The following is a 21447-nucleotide window of genomic DNA, read 5'->3' as shown; positions in this document are numbered from 1 at the left end:
TTAGAGGGATACGGATAGGTACACGGATAAGGAAGGTTTAGAGGGATACGGACAGGTACACGGATAAGGAAGGTTTAGAGGGATATGGACAGGTACAAGGATAAGGAAGGTTTAGAGGCCTACGGACAGATACACAGACAGGGAAGGTTTAGAGGGATACGGACAGGTACACGGATAGGAGAGGTTTAGAGGGATACAGACAGGTACACGGACAGGGAAGGTTTAGAGGGATACGGACAGGTACACGGACAGGGAAGGTTTAGAGGGATACGGACAGGTACATGGATAGGAAAGGTCTAGAGGGATACGGACAGGTACACGGATAGGGAAGGTTTAGATGGATACGGACAGGTACACGGATAAGGAAGGTTGAGGGATACGGACAGGAAAGGTTTAGAGGGATACGGACAGGTACACGGATAAGGAAGGTTTAGAGGGATACGGACAGGTAAACGGATAAGGAAGGTTTAGAGGGAACCGGACAGGTACACGGACAGGGAAGGTTTAGAGGGATACGGACAGGTACACAGATAAGGAAGGTTTAGAGGGATACGGACAGGTTCACGGACAGGGAAGGTTTAAAGCGAGACGGACAGGTACACGGATAAGGAAGGTTTAGAGGGATACGGACAGGGAAGGATTAGGTGGATATGGACAGGTAGACGGATAAGGAAGGTTTAGTGGGATAGGGACAGGTACACAGACAGGGATGGTTTAGAGGGATATGGACAGGTACACGGATAGGGAAGGTTTAGTGGGATACGGACAGGAACACGGACAGGGAAGGTTTAGAGGGATACGGACAGGTACACACATAAGGAATGTTTAGAGGGATACGGACAGGGAAGGTTTAGAGGGATATGGACAGGGAAGGGCTAGAGGGATACGGACAGGAACACGGATAAGGAAGGTTTAGAGGGATACGGACAGGTACACGGATAAGGAAGGTTTAGAGGGATACGGACAGATACACAGACAGGGAAGGTTTAGAGGTATACGGACAGGTACACGGATAGGAGAGGTTTAGAGGGAACCGGACAGGTACATGGATAGGAAAGGTTTAGAGGGATACGGACAGGTACACGGATAGGGAAGGTTTAGTGGGATACGGACAGGAACACGGACAGGGAAGGTTTAGAGGGATACGGACAGGTACACACATAAGGAATGTTTAGAGGGATACGGACAGGGAAGGTTTAGAGGGATATGGACAGGGAAGGGTTAGAGGGATACGGACAGGAACACGGATAAGGAAGGTTTAGAGGGATACGGACAGGTACACGGATAAGGAAGGTTTAGAGGGATACGGACAGGTACACGGACAGGGAAGGTTTAGAGGGATACGGACAGGTACACGGATAAGAAATGTTTAGAGGGATACTGACAGGAACACGGAGAAGGAAGGTTTAGAGGGATACGGATAGGAACACGGATAAGGAAGGTTTAGAGGGATACGGACAGGTACACGGACAGGGAAGGTTTAGAGGGATAAGGACAGGTACACGGACAGGGAAGGTTTAGAGGGATACGGACAGGTACACGGATAAGAAATATTTAGAGGGATACGAACAGGTACAGGGATAAGGAAGTTTAAGGGGGATACAGACAGTGAAGTTTTAGAGGGATACGGAGAGGTACACGGATAAGGAACGTTTAGAGGGATACGGACAGGAAAGGTTGAGAGGGATACGGACAGGTACACGGATAAGGAACGTTTAGAGGGATACGGAGAGGTACACGGATAGGGAAGGTTTAGAGGGATACGGACAGGTACACGGATAAGGAAGGTTTAGAGGCCTAGGGACAGGTACATGGACAGGGAAGGCTTAGAGGGATACGGACAGGTACACGGATATGAGAGGTTTAGAGGGATACAGACAGGTACACGGACAGGGAAGGTTTAGAGGGATACGGACAGGTACACGAATAGGAAAGGTTTAGAGGGATACGGACAGGGAACTTTTAGAGGGATACGGACAGGTACACGGATACGGAAGGTATAGAGGGATACGGACAGGTACACGGACATGGAAGGTTTAGAGGGATACGGACAGGAAAGGTTTAGAGGGATACGGACAGGTACATGGATAAGGATCGTTTAGAAGGATACGGACAGGTACCCGGATAAGGAATGTTTAGAGGGATACGGAGAGGTACACGGATAAGGAAGGTTTAGAGCGATACGGACAGGTACACGGATAAGGAAGGTTTAGAGGGATACGGACAGGTACACGGACAGGGAAGGTTTAGAGAGATAAGGACAGGTACACGGACAGGGAAGGTTTAGAGGGATAAGGACAGGTACATGGATAAGGTAGGTTTAGAGGGATACGGACAGGTACACAGACAGGGAAGGTTTAGAGGGATACGGACAGGTACAGGAATAGGAAAGGTTTAGAGGGATACGGACAGGGAACCTTTAGAGGGATACGGACAGGTACACGGATAAGGAAGGTTTAGAGGGATACGGACAGGTACATGGATAGGAAGGGTTAGAGGGATACGGACAGGTACACGGACAGGGAAGGTTTAGAGGGATACGGACAGGTACACGGATAAGGAAGGTTTAGAGGCATACGGACAGGTACACGGACAAGGAAGGTTTAAAGCGAGACGGACAGGTACACGGATAAGGAAGGTTTAGAGGGATACGGACAGGTACACGGATAAGGAAGGTTTAGAGGGATACGGACAGGTACACGGATAAGGAAGGTTTAGAGGGATATGGACAGGTACAAGTATAAGGAAGGTTTAGAGGCCTACGGACAGATACACAGACAGGGAAGGTTTAGAGGTATACGGACAGGTACACGGATAGGAGAGGTTTAGAGGGATACGGACAGGTACATGGATAGGAAATGTTTAGAGGGATACGGACAGGTACACGGATAGGGAAGGTTTAGTGGGATACGGACAGGAACACAGACAGGGAAGGTTTAGAGGGATACGGACAGGTACACAGATAACGAAGGTTTAGAGGGAACCAGACAGGTACATGGATAAGGAAAGTTTAGAGGGATACGAACAGGTACACGGATAGGAAAGTTTTAGAGGGATACGGACAGGAACACGGACAGGGAAGGTTTAGAGGGATATGGACAGGGAAGGGTTAGAGGGATACGGACAGGAACACGGATAAGGAAGGTTTAGAGGGATACGGACAGGTACACGGATAAGGAAGGTTTAGAGGGATACGGACAGGTACACGGACAGGGAAGGTTTAGAGGGATACGGACAGGTACACGGATAAGAAATGTTTAGAGGGATAGTGACAGGAACACGAAGAAGGAAGGTTTAGAGGGATACGGACAGGAACACGGATAAGGAAGGTTTAGAGGGATACGGACAGGTACACGGACAGGGAAGGTTTAGAGGGATAAGGACAGGTACACGGACAGGGAAGGTTTAGAGGGATAAGGAAGGTTTAGAGGGATACGGACAGGTACACGGATAAGAAATATTTAGAGGGATACGGACAGGTATAGGGATAAGGAAGGTTAAGGGGGATACAGACGGAAGGTTTAGAGGGATACGGACAGGTACACGGATAAGGAACGTTTAGAGGGATACAGAAAGGAAAGGTTGAGTGGGATACGGACAGGTACACGGATAAGGAACGTTTAGAGGGATACGGAGAGGTACACGGATAGGGAAGGTTTAGAGGGATACGGACAGGTACACGGATAAGGAAGGTTTAGAGGCCTAGGGACAGGTACATGGACAGGGAAGGCTTAGAGGGATACAGACAGGTATACGGATATGAGAGGTTTAGAGGGATACAGACAGGTACACGGACAGGGAAGGTTTAGAGGGATACAGACAGGTACACGGACAGGGAAGGTTTAGAGGGATACGGACAGGTACACGAATAGGAAAGGTTTAGAGGGATACGGACAGGGAACTTTTAGAGGGATACGGACAGGTACACGGATACGGAAGGTTCAGAGGGATACGGACAGGTACACGGACAGGGAAGGTTTAGAGGGATACGGACAGGAAAGGTTTAGAGGGATACGGACAGGTACATGGATAAGGATCGTTTAGAGGGATACGGACAGGTACACGGATAAGGAAGATTTAGAGGGTTACGGACAGGTACACGGACAGGGAAGGTTTAGAGGGATACGGACAGGTACACGGATAAGAAATGTTTAGAGGGATACTGACAGGAACACGGAGAAGGAAGGTTTAGAGGGATACGGACAGGAACACGGATAAGGAAGGTTTAGAGGGATACGGACAGGTACACGGACAGGGAAGGTTTAGAGGGATAAGGACAGGTACACGGATAAGGAAGGTTTAGAGGGATACGGACAGGTACACGGACAGGGAAGGTTTAGAGGGATATGGACAGGTACACGGATAAGGAAGGTTTAGAGGGATACGGACAGGTACAGGGATTGGAAAGGTTTACAGGGATACGGACAGGTACACGGATAAGGAAGGTTTAGAGGGATAAGGACAGGTACACGGATAAGGAAGTTTTAGAGGGCTACGGACAGGTACACGGATAAGGAAGCTTTGGGGGGATATGGGCCAAGAACAAGCGAATGGGACAAGCTTAGATTGATTGTCTAAGAAGCTCACACGTAGACCAAGGTTCTGTGCTCTCCCCAGCATCCTTTTAAACTAATGCTATAGACCCTCCCTATACCCACAGAGCAAGATCTTATGTCACTAACTACTGTCTCCGCCAGTCGTAAATGTTCACCTCTGACATGGTACCTCTTCCCATCTCTCTGCATGAGGTTCAATCTCACCTCAAAGTCAAAGTAATTTTATTATCAAACTTCATACACGTCGTCATCTCCAGCTGTGATAAATACACCCAATAAATATCGAGAACGTGAGATGAAGAGCCCTCAAAAGAGAGACCTCAGTCTCCAACTCCATCTGGCTCCGATAGCAAGAGAAACAAGTTTGCCTTGTGCTGAGGTGAATGCATGGCTAGGGAGTGTCCCTTGGCTATAGGAGAAAGGCACTCACCTCAAACTGGGGCCAGTTCATGGCCATGCCGGGCCCATGGGTGTTCTGCCACCATCGCAGGTCCTCCTGGTCACTGGCCGAGAGAATGGCCTGATGCAGGTCCCGATAGATCATCCGAAAACTGCAACAAGACCAGGACAGAGACTAGTTTGTGTTGCATTTCTACAAGATGGGCCACACTGCGCTCAATCTCAGACACACCGAATTAGGAAAGCCGTCAGTAATCTGGAAAGTGTGCAGAGAAAGATTGAGGGTCTGATTTGCAGGGAGAGACTGGGCAGGCTGGGGCTTTATTCCTTGGAAGGTGGGAGTGTAGAGCTGTATAAAATCATGGCAGCATAGTCTTTTATCCCGCTGGGAAAGGGAACTAAAAACTGGAGGGCATAGGTTTAAGGTGAGAGATGAAAAAATGAAAAGAGGACTAAATGACAAGTTTTTCTACACACAGGAAGTGTGCATATGGAATGAGCTGCCAGAATAAGTGGTTGTGGCAGGTACAGAAACAACCATGAAAAGCCATTTGGATAAGTACCTGGGGTAGGGTTTGGAAGGATATGGGCCCAGTACCTGGTGGGAAGGGTATGGAAGGATATGGGCCCAGTACCTGGTGGGAAGGGTTTGGAAGGTTGTGGGCCCAGTATCTGGTGGGAAGGGTTTGGAAGGATGTGGGCCCAGTACCTGGCGTGTAGGGTTTAGAAGGATGTGTACCCAGTACCTGGTGTGTAGGGTTTAGAAGGATGTGTACCCAGTACCTGGAGGGAAGGGTTTGAAAGGATATGGGCCCAGTACCTGGGGTAGGGTTTGGAAGGATATGGGCCCAGTACCTGGTGGGAAGGGTTTGGAAGGATATGGGCCCAGTACCTGGTGAGAAGGGTTTGGAAGAATATGGGCTCAGTACCTGGTGGGAAGGGTTTGGAAGGTTGTGGGCCCAGTATCTGGTGGGAAGGGTTTGGAAGGATGTGGGCCCAGTACCTGGGTTAGGGTTTGGAAGGATATGGGCCCAGTACCTGGGGTAGGGTTTGGAAGGATATGGGCCCAATACCTGGTGGGAAGGGTTTGGAAAGATATGGGCCCAGTACCTTGTGGGAAGGGTTTGGAAGGATATGGGCCCAGTACCTGGTGGGAAGGGTTTGGAAGGATATGGGCACAGTACCTGGTGGGAAGGGTTTGGAAGGTTGTGGGCCCAGTATCTGGTGGGAAGGGTTTGGAAGGATGTGGGCCCAGTACCTGGGTTAGGGTTTGGAAGGATATGGGCCCAGTACCTGGGGTAGGGTTTGGAAGGATATGGGCACAATACCTGGTGGGAAGGGTTTGGAAGGATATGGGCCCAGTACCTGGTGGGAATGGTTTGGAAGGTTGTGGGCCCAGTACCTGGTGTGTAGGGTTTAGAAGGATATGTGCTCAGTACCTGGTGTGTAGGGTTTGGAAGGATGTGGGCCCAGTACCTGGTGAGAAGGGTTTGGAAGGATATGGGCCCAGTATCTGGTGGGAAGGGTTTGGAAGGATGTGGGCCCAGTACCTGGTGTGTAGGGTTTGGAAGGATGTGGGCCCAGTCCTGGTGTGTAGGGTTTAGAAGGATGTGTACCCAGTACCTGGAGGGAAGGGTTTGGAAGGATATGGGCCCAGTACCTGGGGTAGGGTTTGGAAGGATATGGGCCCAGTACCTGGTGGGAAGGGTTTGGAAGGATATGGGCCCAGTACCTGGTGGGAAGGGTTTGGAAGGTTGTGGGCCCAGTATCTGGTGGGAAGGGTTTGGAAGGATGTGGGCCCAGTACGTGGGTTAGGGTTTGGAAGGATATGGGCCCAGTACCTGGTGGGAAGGGTTTGGAAAGATATGGGCCCAGTACCTGGTGGGAAGGGTTTGGAAGGATATGGGCCCAGTACCTGGTGGGAAGGGTTTGGAAGGATATGGGCCCAGTACCTGGTGTGTAGGGTTTGGAAGGATGTGGGCACAGTACCTGGTGGGAAAGGTTTGGAAGGATATGGGCTCAGTACCTGGTGTGTAGGGTTTAGAAGGATATGTGTTCAGTACCTGGTGTGTAGGGTTTGGAAGGATATGGGCCCAGTACCTGGTGGGAAGCGTTTGGAAGGATATGGGCTCAGTACCTGGTGGGAAGGGTTTGGAAGGATGTGGGCCCAGTACCTGGTGGGAAGGGTTTAGAAGGATGTGGGCCCAGTACCTGGTGGGAAGTGTTTGGAATGATATGGGCTCAGTTCCTGGTGAGAAGGGTTTGGAAGGACATGGGCCCAGTACCTGGTTGGAATGGTTTGGAAGGATGTGGGCCCAGTACCTGGTGTGAAGGGTTCGGAAGGATATGGGCCCAGTACCTGGTGTGTAGGGTTTGGAAGGATGTGGGCCCAGTACCTGGTGGGAAGGGTTTGGAAGGATATGGGCTCAGTACCTGGTGAGAAGGGTTTGTAAGGATATGGGCCCAGTACCTGGTGGGAAGGGTATGGAAGGATATGGGCTCAGTACCTGGTGTGTAGTGTTTGGAAGGATATGGGCTCAGTACCTGTTGGGAAGGGTTTGGAAAGATATGGGCCCAGTACCTGGTGTGTAGGGTTTGGAAGGATATGGGCTCAGTACCTGGTCGGAAGTGTTTGGAAGGATATGGGCCCAGTAGCTGGTGGGAAGGGTTTCGAAGGATATGGGCTCAGTACCTGGTGTGTTGGGTTTGGAAGGATATGGACCCAGTTCCTGGTGGGAAGGGTTTGGAAGGATATTGGCCCAGTAACTGGTGGGAAGGGTTTGGAAGGAATGGGCTCAGTACCTGGTGTGTAGGGTTTGGAAGGATATGGGCTCAGTACCTGGTGTGTTGGGTTTGGAAGGATATGGACCCAGTTCCTGGTGGGAAGGGTTTGGAAGGATATGGGTTCAGTACCTGGTGAGAAGGGTTTAGAAGGATGTGGACCCAGTACCTGGTGGGAAGGGTTCGGAAGGATGTGGGCCCAGTACCTGGTGTGTTGGGTTTGGAAGGATATGGACCCAGTTCCTGGTGGGAAGGGTTTGGAAGGATATGGGTTCAGTACCTGGTGGGAAGGGTTTGGAAGGATATTGGCCCAGTACCTGGTGGGAAGGGTTTGGAAGGATGTGGGCCCAGTACCTGGTGTGTAGGGTTTGGAAGGATGTGGGCCCACTACCTGGTGGGAAGGGTTTGGAAGGATGTGGGCCCACTACCTGGTGGGAAGGGTTTGGAAGGATGTGGGCCCAGTACCTGGTGTGTAGGGTTTGGAAGGATGTGGGCCCACTACCTGGTGGGAAGGGTTTGGAAGGATGTGGGCCCAGTATCTGGTGGGAAGGGTTTGGAAGGATGTGGGCTCAGTACCTGGTGTGTAGGGTTTAGAAGGATGTGGGCTCAGTACCTGGTGGGAAGAATTTGGAAGGAATGGGCCCAGTACCGTGTGGGAAGGGTTTGGAAGGAATGGGCTCAGTACCTGGTGTGTAGGGTTTAAAGGAGTTGGGCCCAGTAGCTGGTGGGATGGTTTTGGAAGGATATGGGCTCAGTACCTGGTGTGTAGGGTTTGGAAGGACATGGGCCCAGTACCTGGGGTAGGGTTTGGAAGGATGTGGGCCCAGTACCTGGTGGGAAGGGTTTGGAAGGATATGGGCCCAGTACCTGGTGGGAAGGGTTTGGAAGGAATGGGCTCAGTACCTGGTGTGTAGGGTTTGGAAGGATATGGGCTCAGTATCTGGTGGGAAGGGTTTGGAAGGAATGGGCTCAGTACCTGGTGTGTAGGGTTTGGAAGGATATGGGCCCAGTACCTGGTGGGAAGGGTTTGGAAGGATGTAGGCTCAGTACCTGGTGGGTAGGGTTTGGAAGGATATGGGCCCAGTACCTGTTGGGAAGGGTTTGGAAAGATATGGGCCCAGTACCTGGTGTGTAGGGTTTGGAAGGATATGGGCTCAGTACCTGGTCGGAAGTGTTTGGAAGGATATGGGCCCAGTACCTGGTGGGAAGGGTTTGGAAGGATATGGGCCCAGTACCTGCTGGGAAGGGTTTGGAAGGATATGGGCCCAGTACCTGGTGGGAAGGGTTTGGAAGGTTGTGGGCTCAGTACCTGGGTTAGGGTTTGGAAGGATATGGGCCCAGTACCTGGGGTAGGGTTTGGAAGGATGTGGGCCCAGTACCTGGGGTAGGGTTTGGAAGGATGTGGGCCCAGTACCTGGGGTAGGGTTTGGAAGGATGTGGGCCCAGTACCTGGGGTAGGGTTTGGAAAGATGTGGGCTCAGTACCTGGGGTAGGGTTTGGAAGGATGTGGGCCCAGTACCTGGTGGGAAGGGTTTGGAAGGATATGGGCCCAGTACCTGGTGGGAAGGGTTTGGAAGGTTGTGGGCTCAGTACCTGGGGTAGGGTTTGGAAGGATATGGGCCCAGTACCTGGTGGGAAGGGTTTGGAAGGATATGGGCCCAGTACCTGGTGGGAAGGGTTTGGAAGGATATGGGCCCAGTACCTGGTGGGAAGGGTTTGGAAGGATATGGGCCCAGTACCTGGGGTAGGGTTTGGAAGGATATGGGCACAATATCTGGTGGGAAGGGTTTGGAAGGATGTGGGCCCAGTACCTGGGTTAGGGTTTGGAAGGATATGGGCCCAGTACCTGGGGTAGGGTTTGGAAGGATATGGGCACAATACCTGGTGAGAAGGGTTTGGAAGGATATGGGCCCAGTATCTGTTGGGAAGGGTTTGGAAGGATATGGGCCCAGTACGTGGGGTAGGGTTTGGAAGGATGTGGGCCCAGTACCTGGTGGGAAGGGTTTGGAAGGATATGGGCTCAGTACCTGGTGGGAAGTGTTTGGAAGGACATGGGCCCAGTACCTTGGGTAGGGTTTGGAAGGATGTGGGCCCAGTACCTGGTGGAAAGGGTTTGGAAGGATTTGGGCCCAGTACCTGGGGTAGGGTTTGGAACGATATGGGCCCAGTACCTGGTGTGTAGGGTTTGGAACGATGTGGGCCCAGTACCTGGTGTGTAGGGTTTGGAAGGATATGGGTTCAGTACCGGGTGGGAAGGGTTTGGAAGGAATGGGCTCAGTACCTGGTGTGTAGGGTTTGGAAGGAATGGGCTCAGTACCTGGTGTGTAGGGTTTGGAAGGATATGGGCTCAGTACCTGGTGTGTAGGGTTTAGAAGGATGTGTACCCAGTACCTGGTGGGAAGGGTTTGGAAGGATATGGGCTCAGTACCTGGTGGGAAGGGTTTGGAAGGATATGGGCCCAGTACCTGGTGGGAAGGGTTTGGAAGGATATGGGCCCAGTACCTGGTGAGAAGGGTTTGGAAGGAATGGGCTCAGTACCTGGTGTGTAGGGTTTGGAAGGATATGGGCCCAGTACCTGGGGTAGGGTTTGGAAGGATGTGGGCCCAGTACCTGGTGGGAAGGGTTTGGAAGGACATGGGCCCAGTACCTGGGGTAGGGTTTGGAAGGATGTGGGCCCAGTACCTGGTGGGAAGGGTTTGGAAGGATATGGGCTCAGTACCTGGTGGGAAGTGTTTGGAAGGACATGGGCCCAGTACCTGAGGTAGGGTTTGGAAGGATGTGGGCCCAGTATCTGGTGGGAAGGGTTTAGAGGGATATTGGCCCAGTACCTGGTGTGTAGGGTTTGGAAGGATATGGGCCCAGTACCTGGTGTGTAGGGTTTGGAAGGATATGGGCCCAGTACCTGGTGTGTAGGGTTTGGAAGGATATGGGCTCAGTACCTGGTGTGTAGGGTTTGGAAGGATGTGGGCCCAGTATCTGGTGGGAAGGGTTTAGAGGGATATTGGCCCAGTACCTGGTGTGTAGGGTTTGGAAGGATATGGGCCCAGTACTTGGTGTGTAGGGTTTGGAAGGATATGGGCTCAGTACCTGGTGGGAAGGGTTTGGAAGGATATGGGCCCAGTACCTGGTGTGTAGGGTTTAGAAGGATGTGTACCCAGTACCTGGTGGGAAGGGTTTGGAAGGATATGGGCTCAGTACCTGTTGGGAAGGGTTTGGAAAGATATGGGCCCAGTACCTGGTGTGTAGGGTTTGGAAGGATATGGGCTCAGTACCTGGTCGGAAGGGTTTGGAAGGATATGGGCCCAGTACCTGGTGGGAAGTGTTTCGAAGGATATGGGCTCAGTACCTGGTGAGAAGGGTTTGGAAGCATATTGGCCCAGTACCTGTTGGGAAGGGTTTGGAAGGATATGGGCCCAGTACCTGGTGTGTAGGGTTTGGAACGATGTGGGCCCAGTACCTGGTGGGAAGGGTTTGGAAGGAATGGGCTCAGTACCTGGTGGGAAGGGTTTGGAAGGATGTGGGCCCAGTACCTGGTGTGTTGGGTTTAGAGGGATATTGGCCCAGTACCTGGTGTGAAGGGTTTGGAAGGATATGGGCCCAGTACCTGGTGTGTTGGGTTTAGAGGGATATTGGCCCAGTACCTGGTGTGTAGGGTTTGGAAGGATATGGGCCCAGTACCTGGTGTGTAGGGTTTGGAACGATGTGGGCCCAGTACCTGGTGTGTAGGGTTTGGAAGGATATGGGCCCAGTACCTGGTGGGAAGGGTTTGGAAGGATATGGGCTCAGTACCTGGTGGGAAGGGTTTGGAAGGATGTGGGCCCAGTACCTGGTGTGTTGGGTTTGGAAGGATGTGGACCCAGTACCTGGTGGGAAGGGTTTGGAAGGGTATGTGCTCAGTACCTGGTGGGAAGGGTTTGGAAGGATATGGGCTCAGTACCTGGTGTGTTGGGTTTAGAGGGATATTGGCCCAGTACCTGGTGTGTAGGGTTTGGAAGGATATGGGTTCAGTACCGGGTGGGAAGGGTTTGGAAGGAACGGGCTCAGTACCTGGTGTGTAGGGTTTGGATGGAATGGGCTCAGTACCTGGTGTGTAGGGTTTGGAAGGATATGGGCTCAGTACCTGGTGTGCAGGGTTTAGAAGGATGTGTACCCAGTACCTGGTGGGAAGGGTTTGGAAGGATATGGGCTCAGTACCTGGTGGGAAGGGTTTGGAAGGATATGGGCCCAGTACCTGGTGGGAAGGGTTTGGAAGGATATGGGCCCAGTACCTGGTGGGAAAGGTTTGGAAGGATATGGGCTCAGTACCTGGTGAGAAGGGTTTGGAAGGAATGGGCTCAGTACCTGGTGTGTAGGGTTTGGAAGGATATGGGCCCAGTACCTGGTGTGTAGGGTTTAGAAGGATGTGTACCCAGTACCTGGTGGGAAGGGTTTGGAAGGATATGGGCTCAGTACCTGGTGTGTAGGGTTTGGAAGGATATGGGCCCAGTACCTGGTGGGAGGGGTTTGGAAGGATATGGGCCCAGTACCTGGGGTAGGGTTTGGAAGGATGTGGGCCCAGTACCTGGTGGGAAGGGTTAGGAAGGACATGGGCCCAGTACCTGGGGTAGGGTTTGGAAGGATGTGGGCCCAGTATCTGTTGGGAAGGGTTTGGAAGGATATGGGCCCAGTACCTGGGGTAGGGTTTGGAAGGATGTGGGCCCAGTACCTGGTGGGAAGGGTTTGGAAGGTTATGGGCTCAGTACCTGGTGGGAAGTGTTTGGAAGGACATGGGCCCAGTACCTGGGGTAGGGTTTGGAAGGATGTGGGCCCAGTACCTGGTGGGAAGGGTTTGGAAGGACATGGGCCCAGTACCTTGGGTAGGGTTTGGAAGGATGTGGGCCCAGTACCTGGTGGGAAGTGTTTGGAATGATATGGGCTCAGTACCTGGTGAGAAGGGTTTGGAAGGATATGGGCCCTGTACCTGGTGGGAAGGGTTTGGAAGGATATGGGCCCAGTACCTGGTGGGAAGGGTTCGGAAGGATGTGGATCCAGTACCTGGTGTGTCAGGTTTGGAAGGATGTGGGCCCAGTACTGGTGGGAAGGATTTAGAAGGATATGGGCTCAGTATCTGGTGGGAGGGGTTTGGAAGGATATGGGCCCAGTACCTGGTGGAAAGTGTTTGGAAGCATATGGGCTCAGTACCTGGTGTGAAGGGTTTGTAAGGATATGGACCCAGTACCTGGTGGGAAGGGTATGGAAGGATATGGGCTCAGTACCTGTAGTGTAGGGTTTGGAAGGATATGGGCTCAGTACCTGTTGGGAAGGGTTTGGAAAGATATGGGCCCAGTACCTGGTGTGTAGGGTTTGGAAGGATATGGGCTCAGTACCTGGTGGGAAGGGTTTGGAAGGATATGGGCTCAGTACCTGGTGAGAAGGGTTTGGAAGGATATGGGCCCAGAACCTGGTGGGAAGGGTTTGGAAGGATATGGGCTCAGTATCTGTTGGGAAGTGTTTGGAAGGATGTGGCCCCAGTACCTGGTGGGAAGGGTTTGGAAGGATATGGGCTCAGTACCTGGTGGGAAGGGTTTGGAAGGATATGGGCCCAGTACCTGGTGGGAAGGGTTTGGAAGGATATGGGCTCAGTACCTGGTGTGTAGGGTTTGGAAGGATATGGGCCCAGTACCTGGTGTGTAGGGTTTGGAAGGATGTGGGCCCAGTACCTGGTGGGAAGGGTTTGGAAGGATATGGGCTCAGTACCTGGTGGGAAGGGTTTGGAAGGATGTGGGCCCAGTATCTGGTGGGAAGGGTTTGGAAGGATATGGGCTCAGTACCTGGTGGGAAGGGTTTGGAAGGATATGGGCTCAGTACCTGGTGGGAAGGGTTTGGAAGGATATGGGTTCAGTACCTGGTGAGAAGGGTTGGGAAGGATATGGGCCCAGTACCTGGGGTAGGGTTTGGAAGGATGTGGGCCCAGTACCTGGTGGGAAGGGTTTGGAAGGATATGGGCCCAGTACCTGGTGTGTTGGGTTTAGAGGGATATTGGCCCAGTACCTGGTGTGTAGGGTTTGGAAGGATATGGGCCCAGTACCTGGTGTGTAGGGTTTGGAACGATGTGGGCCCAGTACCTGGTGTGTAGGGTTTGGAAGGATATGGGCCCAGTACCTGGTGTGTAGGGTTTGGAAGGATATGGGCTCAGTACCTGGTGGGAAGGGTTTGGAAGGATGTGGGCCCAGTACCTGGTGTGTTGGGTTTGGAAGGATGTGGACCCAGTACCTGGTGGGAAGGGTTTGGAAGGGTATGGGCTCAGTACCTGGTGGGAAGGGTTTGGAAGGATATGGGCTCAGTACCTGGTGTGTTGGGTTTAGAGGGATATTGGCCCAGTACCTGGTGTGTAGGGTTTGGAAGGATATGGGTTCAGTACCGGGTGGGAAGGGTTTGGAAGGAACGGGCTCAGTACCTGGTGTGTAGGGTTTGGAAGGAATGGGCTCAGTACCTGGTGTGTAGGGTTTGGAAGGATATGGGCTCAGTACCTGGTGTGCAGGGTTTAGAAGGATGTGTACCCAGTACCTGGTGGGAAGGGTTTGGAAGGATATGTGCTCAGTACCTGGTGGGAAGGGTTTGGAAGGATATGGGCCCAGTACCTGGTGGGAAGGGTTTGGAAGGATATGGGCCCAGTACCTGGTGGGAAGGGTTTGGAAGGATATGGGCTCAGTACCTGGTGAGAAGGGTTTGGAAGGAATGGGCTCAGTACCTGGTGTGTAGGGTTTGGAAGGATATGGGCCCAGTACCTGGTGTGTAGGGTTTAGAAGGATGTGGGCCCAGTACCTGGTGGGAAGGGTTTGGAAGGACATGGGCCCAGTACCTTGGGTAGGGTTTGGAAGGATGTGGGCCCAGTACCTGGTGGGAAGTGTTTGGAATGATATGGGCTCAGTACCTGGTGAGAAGGGTTTGGAAGGATATTAGCCCAGTATCTGGTGGGAAGGGTTTAGAAGGATGTGGGCCCAGTACCTGGTGGGAAGGGTTTAGAAGGCTGTGGGCCCAGTACCTGGTGGGAAGGGTTTGGAAGGATATGGGCCCAGTATCTGGTGGGAAGGGTTTGGAAGGATATTAGCCCAGTATCTGGTGTGAAGGGTTTAGAAGGATGTGGGCCCAGTACCTGGTGGGAAGGGTTTAGAAGGCTGTGGGCCCAGTACCTGGTGGGAAGGGTTTAGAAGGATGTGGGCCCAGTACCTGGTGGGAAGGGTTTAGAAGGCTGTGGGCCCAGTACCTGGTGGGAAGGGTTTGGAAGGATATGGGCCCAGTATCTGGTGGGAAGGGTTTGGAAGGATATTAGCCCAGTATCTGGTGGGAAGGGTTTAGAAGGATGTGGGCCCAGTACCTGGTGGGAAGGGTTTAGAAGGCTGTGGGCCCAGTACCTGGTGGGAAGGGTTTAGAAGGATGTGGGCCCAGTACCTGGTGGGAAGGGTTTAGAAGGATGTTAGCCCAGTATGTGGTGGGAAGGGTTTGGAAGGATATTAGCCCAGTATCTGGTGGGAAGGGTTTAGAAGGATGTGGGCCCAGTACCTGGTGGGAAGGGTTTGGAAGGATGTGGGCCAAACATGGGCAAATGGGTTTGCCTGGTTGAGCACCAGGTGGTCAACATGGAGCAGTTGGCCTGACGGGCATGTTTCTGTGCTGTGTGATGATGAGCTGAAGGGTTTCAAGTTTTCAGAGCTGAGCTGGAGGGAAGAGTGATGCGTACAACAAAAGAATCTACGTTGATTGGTTTAGACAGATCAAGAGGCAAGGAGCAGCAGGACCATTGTTAACAGTAAGTGTGTCGTATTACACAGGCTCTATTCATGACTATGATTGTTCTTGCCATTTGATTTTTATTAAAACAGAAGAGGTTTGCCATTGCCTTCTTCTGGGCAATGTCTTTACTAGACAGGTGACCCCAGCCATTATCAACAATCTTCAGCGATCCCGGTTGGTGGGGGTGTTGAGGGAACAGGTAGGATGCAGAAGGACTGAGACAGATTAGAAGAATGGACAAGAAAGTGGTAAATGAAATACAATGTTGGAAAATGCACTTGGGCATGCACATTGGTAGTAGAAATAAATGTGCAGGTTATTTTTTAAACAGGTAGAAAATCCAAAAACCTGAGATGGTAAGGGACTTGGGAGTCCTTGTGCAGAACACCCTAAAGGTTAACTTGCAGGTTGAGTTGGTGGTGATGAAGGAAATTACAATGTTAGCATTCATTTCAAGAGGTCTGGAATACAAGAGCAGGAATGTGATGCTGAGGCTTTCTAAGGCACTAGTGAGGCCTCACCTTGAGTATTGTGAACAGTTTTGGGCCCCTCATCTTATAAAAGATGTGCTGGCATTGGAGAGGGTCCAGAGGAGGTTCACAAGGATGATTCCTGAAATGAAGTGGTTATCATATGAGGAATGTTTGATGGCTCTGGGTCTGTACTCACGAGAATTTAGAAGGATTTTGAATGTTGAAAGGTCTAGACAGAGTAGACATGGAAAAGATGTTTCCCAAGGTGGGGGAAGTCTAGGTCAAGAGGGCACAGCTTCAGGATAGAGGGGAATCCATTTAAAACAGATGGAGAAATTTCTTCAGCCAGATGGTGGTGAATTAGTGGAATTTCTTACCACAGGCAGCTGTGGCGGCCAGGTCATTGTGTATTTAAGTCAGAGCTTGATAGGTCCTTGATTGGACACTGCATCAAAGATTACGGTGAGAAGGCCAGGGAGTGAGGCTGAGGAGGGGAAAACAGATCAGCCATAATGAAATGGTGGAGCAGACTTGATGGGCCAAATGGCCTAATTCTGCTCCTATGTCTGATGGTCTTATAAATTCCTCTCCTCTTCCCCCTCCCGAGTTCCTCCTTGGATAAGTTCCTCACCTGTCAATCTTGGAAAGGTCCAGATGTGTGTGGAAGTCAAGTAGGACCTCCTTGAAGAACTGGAGGCGCTTCCTCTCGCTGTCCTGGCAGGTGTCGAAAACCTGCTCCATGTCCTCCATGTACTTAGGGTTGTATTTGTTCAGCTCCTCCAGCGCTTTCTCGTAGCGTTCCCGCCCCTGCACACAACCAGCGGTCTGCTCACTCTTCAGCAACTCAAATCACCTTGGACCACAGGCTTACAAACTACCCACTGGCCCCCAGCCCTCCTGTCCAAACTCTTAGGCGGTAGGAGGGGGCGTACAAGAGTGAGGTAGATGAGCTGATTTAACGGTGTTGCAACAACAAACTTGCACTCAGTGGCAGCTAAACCACGGATGTGATTGTGGCCTTCAGGAGGGGGAGGTCAGAACTCACCACAGTCCTCATTGAGGGGTCACTGTGGAAAGGGTGACAATCGTGGAGGATCTATCGTGTGCACATAAAAACAAAGTATGACAGCAGCTCTACTTCGTTAAGAGTTTCAGGAGAGTTTAAGTGTTACAAAAATTTGCACATTTCCATAGATGTGTGGTAGCGAGCACTGGGACTGTTTGCATCACAGCCTGGTATAGAGGCTGCAAAATGTCAGCTCCGTTAGAGGCACAACCTTCTCTGCCATCTCACAAAGGTGGCATCCCTCACCATCTGGGACGGGACATGCCATCCTCAAGTGGAGCTACAGAATGTGAAGCCTACTTTCCTCAAACCACAACTTCTTCCCCTCTCATCAGATTTCTGAACTACCTCACCTCCTCCCTCACTACCATTCAGGGCCCTAAACAGTTCTTCCAGGTGAGCCAACACTTCACCTGCGTCATCTACTGTATCTACTGCTCCTGGTGTTGCCTCCTGTGTATCGGTGAGACCCGACGTGGATTGGGAGATGGCTTCACCGAGCATCTACGCTTTGTCCGCCAGAAAGAAGCAGGATCTCCCAGTGGCCACCTACTTTAATTCCACTTCCCATTCTGATATGTCTGTCTATGGCCTCCTCCACTGTTGCGACGAGGCCACACTCAGGTTGGAGGAACAACACCTTATATTCCATCTGGGTAGCCTCCAAACTGATGGCATGAACATTGATTTCTCAGACTTCTGGAATGCCCCCCCTCCCTTGCCATTCGCCATTCCTTTTTCCATCTCTTATCTTATTTCCTTGCCTGCCCACTGCCTCTCCCTTTTTCTTTCTTCCATGGCCTTTTGTTCTCTCCTATTGGACTCCCCCTACTCCAGCCCTGCATCTCTTAAACCAATCAACTACCCAGTTCTTAACTTCATCCCTCCCCCTCAGGTTTCACCCATCACCCTGTGTTTCTCTCTCCTGCCCCCCAGCTTTTAAATCTACTCAGTTTTTCTCCAGTCCTGCCAAAGAGTCTCGACCCAAAACGTCAACTGTACTTTTTCCCACGGATGCTGCCTGGCCTGCTGAGTTCCTCCAGAATTTTGTGGGTGTTGCATCATGCAGGACAAAGCACACCATTCTCACTCATACTGATCCATTCAACAAGCAATGACCCCCCCCCTCCCCACGCACCAACTGAACCTCCTCTCCCCTTTACTGAGCCAGTGACTCTGCATCGTAACTCTGCCATGCACAGGCTTTGCCCTCCCACCTCACTCTGACCTTCTCCACCTCCTGCGAGCTCCTCTGGACCCGCTCCTGCAGCTTGCGGAGCTGATCCGGGGCCATTGACTGGTCAGCTCTGCCGTTACTCTCCCGGATCTGCGCTGCTCGCTCCTCCTTACGGGTGCTGTGGTAGTTCCGCTTGGCTGCGTCCACCTTCGGTGGGAAGAGCAGGTTAAACGGTGCGCAGTCCACACCCGCACGCATCCCCAGCAGTTCAACACTGGACCCTGTTCAGCTTCAACGCAACGGACCAGAAACAAACCTGCACTGCCTTGGGGGAGGGAGGGGAGGACCAGAGACAGGGTGACACCAGCCCAGGGGGAGGGGGGAACCAGAGACAGGGTGACACCAGCCCAGGGGGAGGGGGGAACCAGAGACAGGGAGGCACCAGCCCAGGAGAGGGGGGGACCAGAGACAGGGTGACACCAGCCCAGGAGAGGGGGGGACCAGAGACAGGGAGGCACCAGCCCGGGGTTGGGGAGGGGGGAAATCAGAGACAGGGTGACACCAGCCCAGGGGAGGGTGACCAGAGACAGGGTGACACCAGCCCAGGGGGAGGGGGGAACCAGAGACAGGGTGACACCAGCCCAGGGGGAGGGGGGAACCAGAGACAGGGAGGCACCAGCCCAGGAGAGGGGGGGACCAGAGACAGGGTGACACCAGCCCAGGAGAGGGGGGGACCAGAGACAGGGTGACACCAGCCCGGGGGAGGAGGGAAATCAGAGATAGGGTGACACCAGCCTGGGGGGGAGGGGGGAAATCAGAGACAGGGTGACACCAGCCCAGGGGGGAGGGGGAGATGGGGGCCAGAGGAAGGGTGACACCAGCCCGGGAGGAGGGAGACCAGAGACAAGGTGACACAGGCTGAGGAGGTGACGACCCAGAGACCAGTCAGTGACAGCCTTGGGAGTCCTAAAGACCAACTTGCCGCATCTGGAGGTGTCGCTGAGACTGACTGGCATTGGCTCGGGGGTCTGTTTCATCTGTTCCACTGAGTCACTGTCCCACATGTTAACGGGGCACTTTGGCTTTATAACGCCACCCATCACCGACCCGCACCCCAGTTCAGAACATTGTACCTCCTTGAGCTTCTTCACCCAGGGCTTCTGTGCCTTGCAGAAATCGTCTTCTGCCTCTCTGGTCTCCTTAAAGCCCCCGACCAGCTGCCTGTGGTAAGACTCCTTCTGCCACTGCTTAACCTTGGCGCTGTCTGCACCTGCCAGGTGGCTCTGCATTTCCAGGTGGAGCTCACTCAGCTTGTCGGCAGCCAGCATGAAGGCGTGCCAGGCTTTCTCCAGGGTGCCATACTGTGCACCTAGCGAGGGAAGACAGGGGGAGGGGAGGGCAACAGTTGAAAGTGGAGATAGAGCAGTCCATTGGAAGGAAGTGCGAATGGCCACAGATAAAGGAAAGATAGGGAAGAGAATGAGAAAGCCGATCAAAAAAAGGTGAGAGGTGAAAGAGGAGGGGGAGGAAGAACGAGCAAGAGAGATGGCGGTAAAAGGGAGCGAGAAGAGATGAAAGGGAGGCAAGGGGTAAATGGAAATACAGTTATGGGAGAGAGTAGGGGCAAACAGGAGAAAGCAGGGCAAACGGGAGACCCAAGGAAAGTGAATAATCAGATCAGAGTTACAGGATGTGTAAGGAAATAGAAAAAAGATGCAAAATTACAGGGAAGAGGTAAAGGAGTGAGAAGAGCGTGGACGAGTGGAGAGATGTGGGAAATAGAGGGTGCATGGAGGGAGAGAGGAGAAAGGGGGAATGGAGACAGAACAGCAGAGGGAATAGATAATGAAAAGGAGGTCAACACAGTGAGGGAAAGGTTAAGGGTGGGGTGACAGAATGGAGGAGGCAGGTTGAGTGAGTGAAGTTTGAGGAGAGCATGAGGGAGAGGGAGGGGAGGAATGAGACAAAGTGCAAGATGATTCAGAATACTTGAGCTATGCCTAGCCACACAGTCATGTGTATACAGAGAGTAGAGCAGTGGGCTAAGCACACACCCCTGAGGTGCGCCAGTGTTGATCGTCGGTGACGAGATGTTACCACCAATCCACACAGACTGTGGTCTTCTGGTTAAGAAGTTGAGGGAAGTACAGAGGCCCAGGTTCTGAAGCTTATCAATCAGCACTGTGGGAGCGATGGTGTTATGCTGAGCTGTAGTTAACAAGCAGCATCCTGACGTGGGTGTTTGTGTTGTCAGGGTGATCCAAGGCCATTGACATTGCACCTGCCATAGACCTATTGTGGCGACAGGCAAGTTGCAGTGGCCCCAGGTCCTTGCTGAGGCAGAACTTCAGTCTAGTCATGACCAATCTCTCAAAGCATTTCATCATCATAGATGTGAGTGCTACCGAGTGATAGTCATTAGGGCAGATGCCTTTTTAAAGCAAGTGAGAACTCCCTTTAGCAGTGAGAGGTTGAAAATGACCTTGAATATTTCAGAGCCTTTATCAGCTATTCCACTGGGATCTTTCACCTTGCGAGGGTTCACACCTGGCACTGGCCTCCGAGACAGAGATCGAGGTCACCGGGTGCAACAGGGATCTCCACAGCTGTAGTTATATTCTCCTTTCAAAACGGGCATAGAAGGCGTTGGGTTCACCTGTCCATACCTTCTTGGTCCTCGCTGCTGGTGCTGCAGTCTTCGTCTCTGTCTATATTAAGAGTGTAGAAGTACAGCCAGGTGATCAGACTTCCTGAAGTGAGGGAGTGGGATGGCACGGGGACCATTCCTGATGGGGAGTAACAGTGGTCCGGATGCAACAGCGATTTGTCAATAGCAATAATTGAGTGATTTTTTCAGACTGGCCTGGTTAAAATCCCCCAAAACGATGGTCACAGCGTCAGGATGTGCTGTTTTGTGCAGGCTGATCCTATTGTTCCGATCATCTAAAGCCTGACTGACGTTGGCCTGAGGTGGAATGTAAACTGCTACCAAACTGATCACGGAAATCTCCCGTGGCAGGTAAAATGGACAGCACTTAACTGCGAGATATTCCAGGTCTGAAGAGCAGAATTGGGCCAGCACAGATACATTTATGTACCCAGAGGAGTTGATCATGAGACAGACACCCCCACGCCTGCATTTTAGAGACTCCACAGTCCTATCCTGACAGTGTTTAGTGAACCCGTCAATCTGCATTGCTGTGCCTGGTATGGAATGGGTTA

General features: G+C 52.2%; 1 protein-coding gene across 6 annotated transcripts in view; it reads right to left on the bottom strand.

Annotated features, from left to right (window-relative positions):
* The window catches only part of pacsin3 (protein kinase C and casein kinase substrate in neurons 3), a 217487-nt gene that overhangs the window by 98093 nt on the left and 97947 nt on the right, over window positions 1-21447 (bottom strand). For all 6 annotated transcript variants that reach the window (XM_059975382.1, XM_059975377.1, XM_059975378.1 and 3 more), the window contains 4 exons: window positions 19359-19594; window positions 18277-18432; window positions 16614-16789; window positions 4987-5107 (listed from right to left, as the gene is read on the bottom strand). In XM_059975382.1, coding sequence (XP_059831365.1) covers window positions 4987-5107; window positions 16614-16789; window positions 18277-18432; window positions 19359-19594 — 689 coding nt within the window. The remainder of the gene's footprint in view (window positions 1-4986; window positions 5108-16613; window positions 16790-18276; window positions 18433-19358; window positions 19595-21447) is intronic.

Source organism: Hypanus sabinus, chromosome 7, assembly GCF_030144855.1.
Source record: "Hypanus sabinus isolate sHypSab1 chromosome 7, sHypSab1.hap1, whole genome shotgun sequence".
NCBI classification, from domain to species: domain Eukaryota; kingdom Metazoa; phylum Chordata; class Chondrichthyes; order Myliobatiformes; family Dasyatidae; genus Hypanus; species Hypanus sabinus.
Note: the sequence above shows the minus strand (reverse complement) of the source record. Positions and strands in the feature narration are given on the sequence as shown.